The sequence below is a fragment of the Diuraphis noxia genome, unplaced genomic scaffold (genome assembly GCF_037042655.1).
Source record: "Diuraphis noxia isolate RWA-SAM2 unplaced genomic scaffold, SU_Dnox_SAM2 contig0002, whole genome shotgun sequence".
Lineage (NCBI taxonomy): Eukaryota > Metazoa > Arthropoda > Insecta > Hemiptera > Aphididae > Diuraphis > Diuraphis noxia.
In genome coordinates, this window is record NW_028301712.1 from 7,692,869 (window position 1) to 7,710,996 (window position 18,128).

General features: G+C 31.6%; 1 protein-coding gene across 2 annotated transcripts; it reads left to right on the forward strand.

Annotated features, from left to right (window-relative positions):
• The first annotated feature begins 12,824 nt into the window (after nt 1-12,824).
• LOC149058013 (uncharacterized) lies at nt 12,825-17,053 on the forward strand. 2 transcript variants are annotated; one of them, XM_089219540.1, is made up of 8 exons: nt 12,825-14,812; nt 14,872-15,112; nt 15,167-15,277; nt 15,335-15,645; nt 15,708-15,840; nt 15,899-16,075; nt 16,133-16,237; nt 16,298-16,794. In XM_089219540.1, exons 1-8 carry the CDS (start codon nt 13,709-13,711, stop codon nt 16,792-16,794), a joined length of 2,679 nt encoding a protein of 892 aa, XP_089075666.1. In that variant the 5' UTR covers nt 12,825-13,708. The 2 variants fall into 2 exon arrangements, with proteins under 2 accessions (XP_089075666.1, XP_089075665.1); XM_089219539.1 differs by adding an exon at nt 16,845-17,053 and having other exon boundaries at nt 12,826-14,812; nt 15,899-16,237; nt 16,298-16,790.
• The last annotated feature ends 1,075 nt before the right edge of the window (nt 17,054-18,128 follow it).

An 18,128-nucleotide genomic window follows, 5' to 3' on the forward strand; every position in this document is an offset into this window, starting at 1 on the left:
CACCATCGCCACATATTTCCAATCTTCTTTAATTTAAATTAAATCATATTATATTTGTTACATTTGTATTTTATATTGAAATTTAAACAATTAAGCTGAATTGACTGTAATTCAAACAATAATTATATATATTTACCTTTTTTCTTCTTCTTTTTTTCATGTAATCAGCTATGTACGCAGCACCTTCGACTGCCTTATGAAGGTCTGGACAATCGTGCCAATGTTTTCTACCCTTAAGAACTGGGGCATTTTGGTTTATTACCTAACCTACGATCACTTTATTTATAGAATCTATGTTGATAGTAAATTAAACCATTAATTAATAACTATACGATGGTTTAAAAAGATTCATTAAGTTTAATGCATATTTATAATGGAACAATCTACATAATACGTGTGTGGTAGGTAATAGTACCTAAAATTAATGGGATACGCATCATTACATATAAAACACTGTTTAATGACGAATTTAAAAAGTTAACACGGACCATACTTATGGGAGGGTTATCAAGTACTATTATTATTATTATTTATCAATTATTTATTGTACAAATTATTTGATGATGTAAATACATATAATCACTATTATGTACTACACGTCTACACACTTAACATTATGTACGATGAACTGCTGACCAATACAATAATATTAACACACACTCATAACTGTAAGACCTATGGTCAATACACACCATGTATGAAGTTAGGTAGTTCACTGTGTACCTTAGACCTCAACACTCAACAAACATCGAACTCCGTATAACTACGATACAGTCAGATAGTTGGATAGAATATAATTTATATAGCTTGTGAGTATTATTATTTGTAAGTGTTTAATCTATAATAAAACTTAATGATAACTGAAACGGAATCCTAGTTATTTAAATATATTTAAGATCCTGTTATATATATATATATATATATATATATCTACCCCTGGCTACGGTAATTATATCTATAGAGTCCTACGACTCTCACTGGATATCTTATATTTAACTGGTCGTTCCCCCGACCACGTTACATATTGGTGGAGGCGCCGAAGCCTGTTATAATTACAGTTGTATTTAAATACAGGGAGTCTGTTTCAGTTTTAATTAATTTATAATTTTAAGTAATTTCTTTTTTACGAGTAAAAATATAATAATAAGTGAGATACAGCTTTGAAAAGAGAATTTTCATGGAATGAATAGTGAATATACGTTTTAAGAGAAAATTTTATTTTTAAAAGAGATAAAAAAAAAAAGAGTGAAAGAAAAATTTTAATTAATAAGTGAGATTAAGTTTGAATAACGGATTTTGTAGTGATTAATATGGATTATAAGTTTTAAGAGAAAAATTAAGTTTTAAGGGAGATAAACAAAGTGAAAAATAATTTTTTTTTAATAAGTGAGATAAAGTTTGAATAACGGATTTTGTAGTGATTAATATGGATTATAAGTTTTAAGAGAAAAATTAAGTTTTAAGGGAGATAAATAAAGTGAAAATTAATTTTTTTTTTTTAATAAGTGAGATAAAGTTTGAATAACGGATTTTTTAGTGATTAATACGGATTATAAGTTTTAAGAGAAATTTTAAGTTTTAAGAAAGATAAACGGATTTGAAAGGAAAATTTTAGTTATAAGTAGAATAAAATTTTAAATAACGGACTTTTAAGTAATTATACTCAACATAAATGTTAAGCTTTAAGATAAAAATTTAGATATAAGGGAGAATATATAGCAAACGGTGTAAAATATAAATAAATAAATAAATACAAAATTAAGAACTAGATAATCTATTTAGATATAGCATGTTTATAATTAGTAATGGTAGATAAATAAGGGAATGTGGTATTTAAAAAATAACGATAATAATCTAACTATAAATTTAAATACAGAAAATATTAAATTGGTTTCTCAGAGCTTTAATTTATTGAAAGCTGATAGGGAAGAATTAATATAATTCCTCAATAATTTGACATTAGAACAAGTACAGATTTTATTTAATGCTAGTAACGCAATTCGAATAGAACATTTTAGGGGTAACATAAAAATTTAAACAACAAACAATTAAATATTTTCGAATCTACCTTATCACAAGACGAATTTGTCATATTTTTTAACGGTAAATTAGGACAACTACCTTACATAAAGAAAGATAGACTGCAAACGATTTTACATGAACAATTTGGCATAGTAACAGACGTCCACGCTCAGGAACAATTAAGAGATTTAGCACGTAATATCATACGGGAAAATATTAAAGTTAATAACGAATCGTTACAGATACTAACCAATAAACTAGTTGAAAACTTAGGAAATCTAGAGAACAAAGACGATCAAGATAATTTAATTCCCGATGATACAGCATCTATTCTAGACAAAACAATAGATAGTAAAAACTTCAATATAAATCAAACAAATTGCATAGAACCGACAAAATTAAATAATAATTATAACAATAAAACCGAACCGGAATCAAAAATGGAATTTAAACCAATTATCCATCAACCACAAATTTTTTCAGGGAAAATGGGAGGAGACGTTGATTCTTTTATAGAAAATTTTGATTTGGCCGCAATAATAAATAACTGGGGTGAAACAGAAAAAATTACGTTATTACCATTATATTTGAAAGATTCGGCATCAAAATTTTTTAAATTAATAAAAACCAAAACACCAAATATAAACTGGGACCAGACAAAAAAACAAATCAAAGAAAAATTTACTAATATTGGGAATGATAAACTACTTAGAATACAATTAAACCAAAGAAAGTTAATGGAGAATGAAATTTTAAATGAATTTATAATAAATATGATGGAACTTTGCTATAAAATTAATCCAAATATGATAGAGGAAGAAATTTGCGAGAAAATATTGGCGGGCTTACCAGATGAAATATACAATAAAATCGAAATATTAGATAACACTAACATAACTAAAATATCAGAAAATTTAAAAAGATACGAATTAGCAAAAATGGTTAGAAAAACTGATGTAAAACAAAATTCAAGTATAGATAGATTAAATGAAGAGATAAACATTTAAAAAAAACACATTCAACAATTAACCACAGATAAAAGGGAAATACCAGTACAAAATTATACACCAAATTATACAAATAGAACTAATTACAATGGCGAATTTTATAATCAACAATTTCCAAGTCAATATTTCCCATCGTATTTTAATCCGAACCATCAAAACCCTAGATTCACATACAATCAAACTAGCCAAAGTATACCAAATACATTTACACAACAACAAAATCGGTATCAAAACTATCAACACGGGAATACTCCAAGGCAGATACCGACGTGTTATGGATGTGGAAAAGTTGGACATATTAAAAGAAACTGTCATGGCCAAAAAAACTAAAACTCCTGCAGGCACCTGGGTCTGTAAAGGATATACCTCAAAATACCAGGAATAACAATAGTATTATAACCAATAAAATAAACCAAGTATTATATAGTTGCTATAAAATAAATGAACAAATAAAATATAAAATTGAAATATTAGGAAAAATTAACGATAAACCGACATTGCTACTGTTAGATACAGGAGCTAGCGCGACAGTTATAGATAAAAAAACTACATTAATTGACAATATTAAACCAATTAACGATATATTATATAAACAGCCAATAATTCAAAATTAAACATTTTAGGCTCTACGATAATTAAAATACAAATTGCATCAGTCATAGTACACCATCAGGCAGTGGTAGTAGATAATTTATGCGCCCCAATCTTATTAGGTTTAGATTTTATGGTAAAAACACAAATAGTCATGAATTTAAAAGACAATATAATACTACTCAGATATGAAAATCAAGAAGTTAAATTACCAATAAAAACTCAGGAAGTAAAAAAGGATATACAGGAAACCAAACCACAATACGTTGCCCACGAAATACGAAACGAGTATCAACAATTTTTATTGCTTAACAATAATGAACAAAACTTTAACCATAAATATCAGGAAATAAATGGTGATTTGTTCAGTGATCAGTCAAGTGACGCCATCGCTCATTGCGTCAGCGAATGCCTAACAATGAATCGCGGTATCGCTTTACAGTTTCGTAAAAAATTTAATAACATCGACAATTTAATTTTACAAAAAAAAGGTGTAAGGGAAATCGCATTCATTAAAACAGAAAAACGATGGCTATTATACTTAATTACAACAAAATACTATTACGAAAAACCAACGTACGATAACATATTTGCGACATTACAAAACCTGAGGACATTTTGCTTAGAACAATAAATTAAAAGAATAGCATTACCAAAAATATGCGCGGGACAAGACGGAAAAGAATGGCCCATTATTTCCGATATGCTGAGGTTCATATTTCGTAATACATGCATAACAATATCTATTCATGACATCAAAAAGCCAATATTAAATTATAACGAAACCACCAACACAAATAAGTTAATATTAAATAACAATGAGTCTACCAAAAAAATTAATAATAATGGAATGAAACTTGTTTTTACCGACATTATTGACCACACACTGATGGAGAGTATTTTATTTGATGCGTCACACTTAAACAAAATCGAAGAAGTACCTTCTGACGGTGATTGTGGTGCACATGCAATACGTGTATGTTTGAGGGAAGAAGGGCTAGAGGTATCCACAATAGAAATACTAAGAAAAATTAATATACCAAATACGAAATCGGGATATTATATGACAGAAGATGACTTGGCATATTTAGCAGACCAATTTAATAAAAATTTAACAATAATCTCTAAACACAAAAACACAGATAATAACGTATTAAACACCGCTATAATATACTGGAAAAAAAACCGACCGACGATAGGAGTAATTCATGAAAATAATCATTGGACTCCAGCATTAATAAATCAAGAGTCATCACCACTCACTTTACATAACACATGCATGTATACAGTTATACCCGATGTAAATATTATTACAAAACATACAAATCGGTACTTAGATGAATGCTACAATCGATTAAATTTATCTAATCTTAATGAAAAAAAATACTCATTAGATAATATTAACATAAACAATCCCGTAGAAATAAAAAATAACGATGTAAACAAAACACCTATTCTGTGGTACACTCAGTTTTGCCAGGATTGTGAACATCTGTCAACATCTGAATCAGCATTAAAATCTCATGAATATACGAACCATCCTTACTGGACCGAGGGGGGAGAGGTAATGTTTTGCGAAGTGTGCGGAAGCTATATTAGAGAATATCGTAATATGTATACCAATGAATGAAAAAGAAGAAAAATTACTAGATAGACATAAAAAAACAAGATTTCATCATATAAACAACTTAAAACAAAGTAACCTGAACAACGATAATGAAATATTAAAATATAACAGTACACAATATATAGATAAACAAAACACGGACGAATTAAAATTTGATATAAACCCGGAGCTAACCCAAACACAACAGACACAATTAAAAATAATTTTAAATAAATATACAGATTGCTTAGCCAAACATTCCATGGACTTAGGGGCAATAGACATAGGAGACGTAACTATACCAACAATAACAACAGAACCTGTTAACTTACCACCATATAGATTAGCGTTGACAGAACAACAGGAACTACAGAGACAAATTAATGAATTACTAAAATCTTGTCTTATAACTCCATCTATTTCCTCATACGCTAGTCCGGCATTTCTAGTGAACAAAGCAGACGGTTCGAAGAGATTAGTGATAGATTATAGACGGTTGAATAAACAGGTACCACATCAAAATTTCCCAATAACTCATATGCAAACGGTTTTCGATTGTTTAGAAGGGGCAAAGTATTTTAATATAATGGACATGCAACAGGGATTTCTGAATATTCTATTAGGAACAACAGATAGGTACAAATTAGCATTTATAACACCATTTGGGCTGTACGAATGGACACGATTTCCGTTTGGTTATAAAAATTCACCACGACAGTTTTCAAAAGCAGTAACAGTATTTGAGTTAACTAAGGGAGACCAAAATTTTTTTGAGAATAAACAATTCACTACCACCCCAGGTATTTATTTCGAGAATATATTCCCACTACACATAGCTATTTCTCAATGGAATTTTTTGACGTTTTATAATATTTCGAATTACGAAAGTAGTTATGAGTTCATAAATATATATTTTAATAGATTTAAACTAATTTGCCAAAAATTTGAATCCTGTGTTGATCATTAGTCAAAATTCTGTGACGTTACAATGTGTCACTTAGTCATCATATTATTTGGTGATTCAGTTTTAGTGACACTTTTATTATTTTGATACCCAATATAATTATTTGATGATTCAAATATTCATCGATTTTTAAAATTTTTCGTCGATTCGTCTCAAAATATAAATAAAATTGTATTTATAGTTATTCAAATATACATCGATTTTTAAATTTTTTAGTCGATTCGTCTCGAAATGTACATAAAATTGTATTTATTCAATTTAGTTACAACTAAATATTACACATTGAGGTACCTAAGCATATTAAATATTATTTGGTGATTCAAATTAGGAGACAGATATAATTTTTAAGAACAAATATTATTTAAGTTTGATCACTGACAATCAATAAATTTATACCCCACATTGCTTATTTATTTTATTTTATTTTATTGTGTTTGGTACAAACATAATATTTTTTTTTAATTTACAGATGCAAGGCCAAATATATCACAGAATAGGTTCACTGTTACCAGTGTCAGATAGCAACTACAAATTCTTGCAAATTTATTTTATGGGCAATTCACTACAAGAAATTGATCTGCGTTGTGCACATAATAATTTAGTAAAGAGGTCTATTGTAAAACAATTACAAACTTTATTTTATGAACACAAATGATTATATTGTATTATATTATATTATGCTTATATATGTTTTATTTAATTATTTTTTATTCACACCACCCTATCACCAGGGTGACGGTTCTGTTCAGGAGAATTTTTCGCCCCGACAGGACGAGTACTGGGAGGTGATACAAGTTAAATTAAATAACAAATAACAAATAAAATTGAATAAAATTTGAGTCATATGGAGATGGTACATTTAACGGGCAACGAAATGCACGGGATCAGCTAGTATAATATACAAATTATAAAGGGATTTTTCTTGAAAGTAATTCATGTTCCTGGAAATATTTTTTTTTTTACATAATTTGAAGTAATAATAAGACACATTATTTAAAAAAAAAAAATTAATTTTAACTTAGGTATATCATTATCATTGATTATTTTTGTCACTTTTTGAATGTCAGCATACATATTTATAATTTCATATTATGAATACTCTCATAATAATTTAATTTCAAACGTTTAATTGGTCAATTGGGTTGGCGAAGTAGCATTGTGAAACACAGAACATATTTGCCCACTTTTTCATTGACATAAACTTATAACCAGTGCGTGTTCTACCTCCGACTGAACAACACGTGTATATCTTTCGCAACCGTGCGCTTTTATAGCTTCCGATAGCACTTCGTTAATTACGCTGCTGGTCGACGTCCAAGTAATATGATCATTAGTTTTATTATCTAACGTGGATTACACAACGTAATGGGCAATAAAGATACAATAGGCAAACCCACCTATAACAAAAAAAACACTTAACAGAAATAACACTACCATTCCCCCGAAGTCACCGACTGTTAAAACATTATCCAAAACTACTGCTAAACAAATTCCGACTTATGGCGGAGCAAATACTCTACCTACTTAAAAACCAAAGTTCGAATAAGACTAACGCAAATGGCACCGTAGACAAGAGCGTTCTCATTTCGTTGTGTACACCCTCTACTTCAACCTCCGCTAGCATCGATGCTCATCATACTATTGTCGCCACTAATCACCATGATAACCTCTCCTTCTCTGATAACCAAAACGTAATTGCCAGTAACGTCGACAACATTCAACCAACTCTTTTTAACTCGTTTCACCTAATATAATGTTTACATTGTACAATATGCCAAAAACCTTGGTTGTTGCGGCTTTAATAAAAAAAAAAAACTTATATCAGTTACTAAATTAGATACTATTGTAACTACCTAGTTAAATTTTCGTTTGAAATTCGATTTGTATACATTAAACTTACAATAAATATATATATACGCATATTTTTCTTCAATTGAAAAAATTCATGTTGTCATTCAAAATAGTAAAAACCATAAAAATATTTATTTTTTCGTATAAGAAATTCACAAGTTTTGATTTTATTATATTGTTATCTTAATATTGTTATATGTGATAAATGAAGGTAGCATAGAAGGGAAACGTGGCAGTATACTGAACATTTGTCAGTTGTGCAGGGACTTCCGAGATATCGTTGCCTGTGAAGGGTTTTGTGAGTTACTACGACATTTTGTGTTTTTGTAAATTAAAGTAAATGATCTAAGTACTTAATTCCTGCGTTATTAATTTATCTAACAATAGCTTCAGATTCTGGGTTATTATAGAATAAAGCCATATTACTCAATAACTTTATAACCTAAGACTCTCGTATCTTCCAAAGTTTTAATTAATAATCATTGTGATTACTAAACCAAATAAATCACTAGATATTCTTACAAAACAAAAACCAATAAAATACACGTGTTAATTTATCTCACATGGAAGTAGTATGTTTTGGGGCATTCTGGAGCTCCTCCCCCTTAAATTTTACATGTAAAAGCATAGGCTTCTCTGTATAGGCAATTCGTAGTACATGCTTCATTAATAGTTTTCCATTAAGTACATTATAGGTAGTTAACCAGTCATTTGTTCGTTCATGGCACACACACACACACACACACACAAATTCGCACATAGTTTCAAGTACACACATTCCATTCTATCCCTAACACCTTTTCTCGCGCCTTTACCTCATTATACGTCTGTACGACTACACACCTATAGAGACATGTCCGAACATATTCGAGACATGTCTGAGTATTGTCGATGATTACCAGACAAAAAGTAGTGCATTAAGTAAAACGAAGCCAGTCCGTGTATTACCGTCTATGTGTATTGTTGTGTTTTGTCGTCCGAGTTCTAAAGTGTTTTTAAGTGTATTCAAATATTTTACAAATATTATAAAAATTTAATTATTTATTTTTCTTAAGCAAACGCCGTAGTTCATTTTTCCACCACTAGTTTGATATTAGCTCATGCGTCAATAATTCGCTTAGATAAAACTATTTCATACTGTTATTTAAAGTACAAGATATTTTTCTATAATTCATTACATATTTATTCATTGAAGAGTCAAGTCGTGTATAGTATTCTTCATTCAGCATACCTAATCATGTTCTCGTGTAGTGTATGTGATAAAACATTTACATTGATTAAAAATCTACACAGACATGCCAAGTTGCATGATGTACCTAATAAAATTTCGTGCAGTATATGCTCAGAAATATTCACACGGAGAGATAACCTCATCAGACATAGGAAAGAAAAACATCGTAAGTATTTAACAATTTAATATATTTGTAAACAAGACGACTAAGTGTATCTTAGTAAAACTTAGTTTCATTACACTATCTAAATATAATATTATTTTAAATTATTTAACTATTAATATCATTTCTAGGCTCAAGCATTGTAATTCAACAAGAACCAACCATAACCAAGCGAGAAGTTCAAGATTTCTTTAAACCAGCTGAACATATTTACGATTATAATGGTAAATATATCATTCATATGTTTATTCACCTCCTATGATATAACAATAATATAAATATATATATAATAAAATAATATTATGAACACCTCTCATATATACATATTTACCTACTAGTACTATTATTTCATAGTGTACAATAGTACGTATATATCTAAAATAATCTGATAATATTTTAAATAAACATATTTTAAAGTTATAATTACTCGTACCTAGTTATTACTATTATTATAACGAACGCCAGCATGTGTAGGTATTACTGCTATAACCGAGAGCTCTATATCATTTTTGTTTTTGCTTTTACATATATAATTTATTTTTATTTTTTATTTTTTATTTAAATTAAGCCTCGGCAACTATGGCCATTGGCAACAATGGGTTTAACTCTAAAATATTTACATGGTATAAGTTACATATTATATACTATTTATAAGGTTGGACTTAGTAATAAAGGTTATTATTTGTCGTATATTGTCTGGGTGAAGGGCTTCTGACAGGATGTTTGAGATGCCTGCATAATATATTTATATTACATATACATGTATGTAATACTATAGCTTCACAACTATCTCCTTTTATTAATATATATATTTTTAAAAATCGTATTTTCTATAATATGTTAAACATACCTATCACTAAAAATTTTTAAATTCCTAATTTTTCTTTATAAAATTTTGCTGAAAAAAAAATTTATTTATAACCATTTTATCTTTACACACATATTTTCTATAATGTTTATCAATACAATAGTAAATTATTTATTTTATTTCAGTTCCTTCGGCTTCAAATCGCAATGATCTTAAGCGTGTACATGCGGAAAATTCGAACGAAGCAGTAAATGCTAAAAAAACACGCATGACTATCGTTAAAAACCCCGGTTTTGTTAAGACTGGTTCATCGCTCTCTGATAAAATCATTTGGTATTATAAGAAAAATACAGATAATTTGAACAACTTCAGCGCATTTTAGTATCATCGAAAAAAGACTTAATTCAATTACTTAAATCATCGTCGACAAAACATCCAATTAAATTCAACCTGAAACTGGAAGCAACGTACAGCCGGCCAAACGTAGAGAATTCAGCTGAGAACCCTGCGTTTAAAACTTCAGCTAAAGAAATGTTTATGAATACGGATATTGAGTCAATAGTAGAACAAGCGTTCGCAAAATTATTGACCGAAGAAGATGTTTATACATCTAAAGGAAGTGGATTTACTTTGGAAGCCATAGACGGCTTGTTATTAGGTGTATATAAATATACACCTATGGGTGGCTAGTAGGATAAAAAAGAGAGTTCAAACACCTCACCCTCACCATCACCCTCACCCTGACCCTCACCCTCACCCTCACCCTCACCATCACCCTCACCCTGACCCTCACCCTCACCCTGACCCTCACCATCATCCGAGTGCGCCGCCGCCGGATCGCGTACGTGTGAGACGTATATTATCGTTATCATTTATTATGTTATCACTTATCAGTTATCATATAATTGTTATCACTTATCACTTATCATGTTATCACTTATCATATTATTGTTATCATATATATCCGAACAAGTGTGAAATTGATATATGACGGTTAGGTTCAAAAACCTCACCCTCACCCTGACCCTCACCATCATCCGAGTGCGCCGCCGCCCGATCGCGTACGTGAGATACATTTAACCAGTTATCATTTGTTATCACATATTATTGTTATCATATACGATGATTATCTTTTACCGCCGTTATCACATCGCCGTTCTCCCACGGTTATCAAATAAATTGTTATATTTATCATTTGTTATCAGTTATCAGTTATATTTTTATTTAACCCAGTGGAAATCGAATGTTATACATTATTATTGAAATATGCTATAGCCGTTTCTACTAGTAAATTAAGCACGTTGGGCGTCGTATTAACAATAAGATACATTAAGTAGGTATATTTTAGCGCTGTTTCGATTATTTACAATAATAGATATATTATCCGTATTCAATTAAATCATTCCACCTGGACATTAGTGATTTTTTCCTGCCAAATGGCAGTAATAATCACAAATAAATGCCTTCTTAATGTGCCCTATCGGTCGCCTGGATGTCGCGGACTCTTAATAGCCGCTAGCCACCACCACCACCACCACCACCACCACCACCACCACCACCACCACCACCGCCACCGCTGTCACCACCGCCACCGCCGTATATTTCCTGTCATTTGGATTATTCGATATGAAAATACCTATTAGTGAATAACTTAGTAATGATCGATTTAGTCGCCAGGATGTCGTTAATAGCCACAATGGGCGTTTATATTGAAAGACACTTATATAGGTATCCTTATTTAAATAAAAATATACTACACACTGTAAAACTATTTATATTGATAGATGTATTGACATTAAGTTTCAATCAATTTATTACATTCCAGAAAATCCATTAATATTGAAAAATGCCCACCACATATTATAGTGACTACTGACTAAAAGAGCCGTTTGGCGTTTAGTCCGTCTGCTGCCTTAAACCGTTGCTCACGTATACGCTCCGTCTTTATAAATTTTTGTGAATTTAAAAGTATTTTTTTCAGTGTTTATTTCTTTGCGTATTAATTTTTAAGCATTATTTCCACCTAACACTGTGTTTTTATTTATTTTTTCTTTCATTCGCTCTTACTTTATAAAATTTTAAAATGTTTAAGTGCGATCAGTGTGCATCTACGTTTACGCGTAAGGACAATTTGGTTAGACACGGAAAAACACATACTGGTATACGTTTCCCGTGCGCTGTTTGTCCATCGACATTTTCATACAAGTCACATCTTCATAGACACCATAAAAATTTTCATGGTACGTATTTATATAATATTATTTTTAATCATTCATAATATTAATTTTTCCAAGATATCGTAAACGTACCCATACTTCGTCAACCCGCTCCAGGAGAGAGCGTTATTCAGGTTGCGCCTCCTGTCGCTCCTCAGATCCAGATAGCACCGCAAATATTTGTTCCCGATGTCCCGGCCGGTACATCAGCAGTCAACGATGATGACGACGAGATGTGTTTGGAAGTGCTTGATAACGTTGAAAATCTTGGACTGTATGATATCCAAGGTAAGTTTTTTTTTTTTTTAACTATATAATGATGTATATCAATATATTTATAATTTTAGGTTATTATACACAGCTAGGAAATAAACGTATACATGCAGAAAATACTGAAACTGCAGTGAAATTAAAAAAAGTTAGACTTCAAGCAGTAACCAATTTAGGTTTCATAGAAATTCAATCGACACACAACCGTAAGGTTGTGTGGTATTATTATAAAAATATTAATAATGTACACAATTATTCAAAATTCTTCAAGTCCATCAAATCCGCATTAGTAGAGACCATTAACAAACATTGCTTGCCGATTAAATTTAATTTGAAAATAGAGGCTACATATAATAGACCTAACGTAGAAAATTCTTCCGAGAATAGAGCTTTTAAAACCTCAGCCAGGGAGATTTTTGCAGATAGCGATTTATCGTCAATTTTAGAAGATTGTTTTAATAAATTGAAACGTGAGGAGGAGGAATATACCAGTAAGGGCTCTGGATTTTCTTTCCAAAACATCGACGGCATTTTGTTGGGAATATATAAATATTCTCCATTGTCAGGCTCTTCGTTTATTCAACTACCACCATGTATTGAATATAAACGGGCTACTATTAACCCTCAAAACTCAGATCAGCAATGTTTCAAGTGGGCTATATTAGCAAAACATGTTGTAGGAGAAAATAAATTTCGTGTCAATGAAAATTATCGTCAACACGAAGGAAAATATAATTTTGATGGTATCACCTTCCCGACACCTCTTCACCAAGTAAAGATTTTTGAAAGAAATAATCCGAACGTGTCTGTCAATGTTTACGGCCTCGAAAATAAGTTTCAACCACCTAAGAAATATCCGACATACGAGGTGTACCCGCTACGCGTAGTCGATGAAGAGAAGGCGAACCATTTCGACTTGTTGTCGGTGACGGACGACGACAACACACACTACGTGTTTATATCAAATTTTTCACGACTTATGAGACATCAAAAAACTAGACATAACGGTCAAGTTGTTTTTTGTAAGCGGTGTTTCACGAGTTTCGACAATCAAATATATAAACACAAGTTGAGCGGGCAGGAGGCTATGAATCAGCATAAACTAATATGTGGAATACATAAGCCCATATTACCGGTGATGCCGAAAGAAGGTGAGTGTCTGCAATTTGATGCGTGGAAAAACACAGAGAGACACCCATTTGCCATCTATGCTGATTTTGAGACACTGCTAGTTAAGAAGGACGAAGTGAAGGGGGGAAATACGAAGATTGTTCACAAACATGAAGCGATGAGCTATGGGCTCATTGTGAAGGTGAGTGAAGATGTACCGACAGAGCTATTAGCGAGACACGAGATACCAACAGCACCAGTTATCTACCGAGGAAGTGAGAGTCGACCTGATGTGGCAAGACATTTCGTCGATACCGTGACGGATATATCGTTAAAGATTGAAAAATTACTAAAGACCAATATAGCCATAAACATGTCCGCGGATGACGTCCAGACTCACGAAGCAGCAACGCATTGCAATTTATGTAAAATAGAGTTTAGCCCACCCTCGGAGATACTATATCGCAAGACAGCTGACCATTGCCATCTCACAGGAAAATATCGTCAAGCACTTTGTAATGTATGCAACCAAAAATTGCAAACACAAAACTTTGTGCCGATATTTTTCCACAACTTGTCCAACTACGACGCACACCTGATAGTCACAGAACTTGGTCATGACACCCAAACTATAAAAGTAATACCCAACAGTGAGGAGAAATATATTTCGTTTACGAAATATGTGTCAAGCAAATTTTCGATTCGGTTTATTGATACTTTCCGTTTCATGGCAACGAGTCTATCTTCACTCGCTAAAAATCTGATAACACCAGCTCTTGAAAACTTTCGAGAAACCGCCAAAGTATTCACTGAAGATGATATGCCACTCGTGACGCGGAAAGGGGTGTACCCGTATGAGTACACCGATAGCTGGGACAAGTTGAACGATAGGCTATTACCACGGAAGAGAGACTTTTACAGCACATTGACTGAGTCGGGGATAAAGGAGGAAGAGTTCGATCACGCCAAGGAGGTATGTTATACGATTTGCGCTTATTTAGATCTATATTTTAAAATTATTGTGTTTTACAGGTCTGGAACCACTTCAATTGCAAGACTTTAGGTGATTACAGTGATTTATACCTAAAAATCGACGTCTTACTGTTGGCGGACGTTTTTGAAAACTTTCGCGATGTTTGTATGAGGACTTATAACCTGGATGCCGCTTACTACTTCACTGCACCCGGTTTAAGTTTCCACGCAATGTTGAAGTATACGGGTAAGAAGTTGGAACTTCTGACAGATTACGATATGCTCTTGATGTATGAGAATGGTCAGTATATTATTTATAAAATATGAATATAATAATAATATTGTATTTTTTTAGGTATCCGTGGTGGATTGGTACAGGCCAGCATGCGGTATGCCAAGGCCAACAATGCTAAGACACCTGGTTATGATGAGACGAAGGAGAAATCGTGGTTGATATACCAGGACTGTAAGTATAAATATTTTATTTTTTAAAAATATTTTATAACTTTTATAAACTTTATAGGTAACAACTTGTACGGATGGGCAATGTCTCAATACATGCCGTATGGTGGGTTCAACTGGGTTGAACCCAACTTGGATGGTTTGGACGGTTTGACAGCAACATCGGATATAGGACGGGTATATGAAGTAGATGTATCCTATCCGAAAGAGTTGCACGATAACCATAATGACCTGCCTTTCCTACCACAAAATAGTATACCGCGTGGATCAAAGGTACGAAAACTGATGGCTACATTTGAAAAGAAAACAAACTACGTTATACACTATAGAAACCTGCAGCAGGCGATTAAAAACGGTTTAATAGTTGAAAAAGTAAATATCTGCATTTTATAAGATTTCAAACAGGTTTTTAACATTTCTCTTATTTTTTATAGGTACATAGAGTGATACAGTTTAACCAGTCAGCGTGGTTGGCAGATTATATTAAACTTAACACTGAGATGAGGAAGAAGGCTGGTAACGATTTTGAGAGGGATTTCTTTAAGCTAATGAATAACGCTGTATTTGGTAGGTTACTAATAAACATTCTAAACATATAAAAACATTAAAATTTTACTTTGTACAGGGAAAACTATGGAATCAAAACGCAAGCAAATGAAGATGGAGCTAGTATCGTGTGAGAGGAGGTTGCAGAAGTTGATCAATAAGACTACATTCAAGCACTGTACTAGGTATAATGATAATCTCAACGCTGTGGAGCTTGAGAACAAAATTATTAAATTTGATAAACCTATCTATATCGGTAAATATACTTTAAATTTTCTATTAGTCACTATATTATATATTATATTTTGTATAGGATTTGCTGTACTTGACATTTCCAAGACGATGATGTACGATTATCACTACAACGTAATGCAGAAGCACTATGGTGATAATATCAAAATTATGTATACTGATACTGGTAAATATATTAAAACTAATTTCAAGTATATAATATATTAATTTAACATTCTTTTTCTAGATTCGTTGGTATACCATATTAAAACTGAAGATTTTTACAAAGACTTGATTGAGAATCCCATATTGATGGATAGATTAGACACGGCGGACTTGCCTCCTATCCATCCGTGCTACACTACAGCTAGGAAGAAGGTGCCCGGGTTTTTCTCTGATGAAGCAAAAGGACATATAATGACAGAGTTTTGTGCACTACGTGCAAAATCATATGCGTACAACATATATACAGGAGAAGAGGATGTGGTGAGAGAACAGATCAAGGCGAAGGGTGTAAAACAGCATGTGGTTAAAAACCGTATGACGATGGAGGATCATGTTAAGTGTTTGTTCGGAGATGAAAGTCTCGATAAATATACAGAAAATGTCTCCATACGCTCCTTTAAACACCAGCTAATGACAATCAAAACAAATAAATTGACATACAACAACTATGATGACAAAAGAGTGGTACTAGATGATAAAATACATACACTGGCTCACGGTCACTACTCTATAGAGTAAGTTTTTAATTGTATATTTTAATTTATCTTATAATATTTTTAATTTTATAGGAAAGACGAACTTGAATCTGAGGAGACTGTTGATTGGCCTGAATTAGAAGAAGAAGGACAGAACTGGAACGAGGAAGAGAAAGATTTAATGAGATTACTTCTATATGTCTAAATAATTAAATACTGTATATATTTCTAATTTGTAAATACCATGTATATATTGAAAATATTATCATGTTATATAATTATTTTTGTTATATTGTAAAATACCATGTATATATATATTGAAAATGTTAGGTTATCCATGTAAAATAAAAACGTTGTAAAAATATAATATTATTATGTTTATTAAATAAAATGTATATCATTTTTAAGAATTATTTATAAACCATTTCCTTATAGCAAATACTTTATAAAATGTACATTGTTTTGGATTAAATCCCATATGAAAAATACAGCAGGGTAGAGTTTCGTCATCACATATTTGATCCAAACGAGGGCAGCCCAAGTCTTCAATGTTGACGAGTGCGACGTGTGGTATATACTCCATAAGAACTTGTTTTTTCTGTTCGCCTTTGACGTAAATGCATCTAAATTTTAATGAATTCAATATTCTACCGACTTCTTCATACTCTATGTCACCGTATTCTATAGATAGTTGATGATAATTACGTTCCAGCCACTTGTTAGTTTTACGACTTTTGTTATCCTCCATGGATTTTGAATGTTTAAAAATCCAGTGTTGGGTCGCCCAAGTTTCTGTGTCTACTATAGACATTTCTTTAATCATGTATTTATTGTTCAAGCCAAGAACGCATTGCATGTCCAAGATGGATGAAGACATTATGGCTTGTCTTTATAATAAGTTTCTATAGTGTTAAGACGGCTCAGTATAGCTGGTATAATTTTTTTAATATCATCTATACTTTCTTTGATATATTGTAATGATACTTCGCCTCTTGTCATATGCTCTGTAATCTCTATGCACGTTAATTCTAACTTTTCTGTTTGTTCCTCTTGAAATAGAATAGATTTATGATTTTCTTCAAGTAAATGCTCAACTTTATCGAGTTTATTCGAATACGATTTAACAACTTGTTCGAGATTTACTAAAAATTTATTAGTTTCACCAGACTGAGAACTACCAAACACGTTCATGTCTGTAGCTAGACTGACACTATTTTCTAATGTCACTTGTATTTATCCAACTATTGTGCGTATTATCGAACCCGAGCCATTTGACGAAAATTTTGTTCCCCTTCTTACGTATAATTTTCTCTACTAAATAGTCATTTGGATAGTTTGTTTTCAATATTTCTTCTGAATAAAAGCAGCCAGCAATTG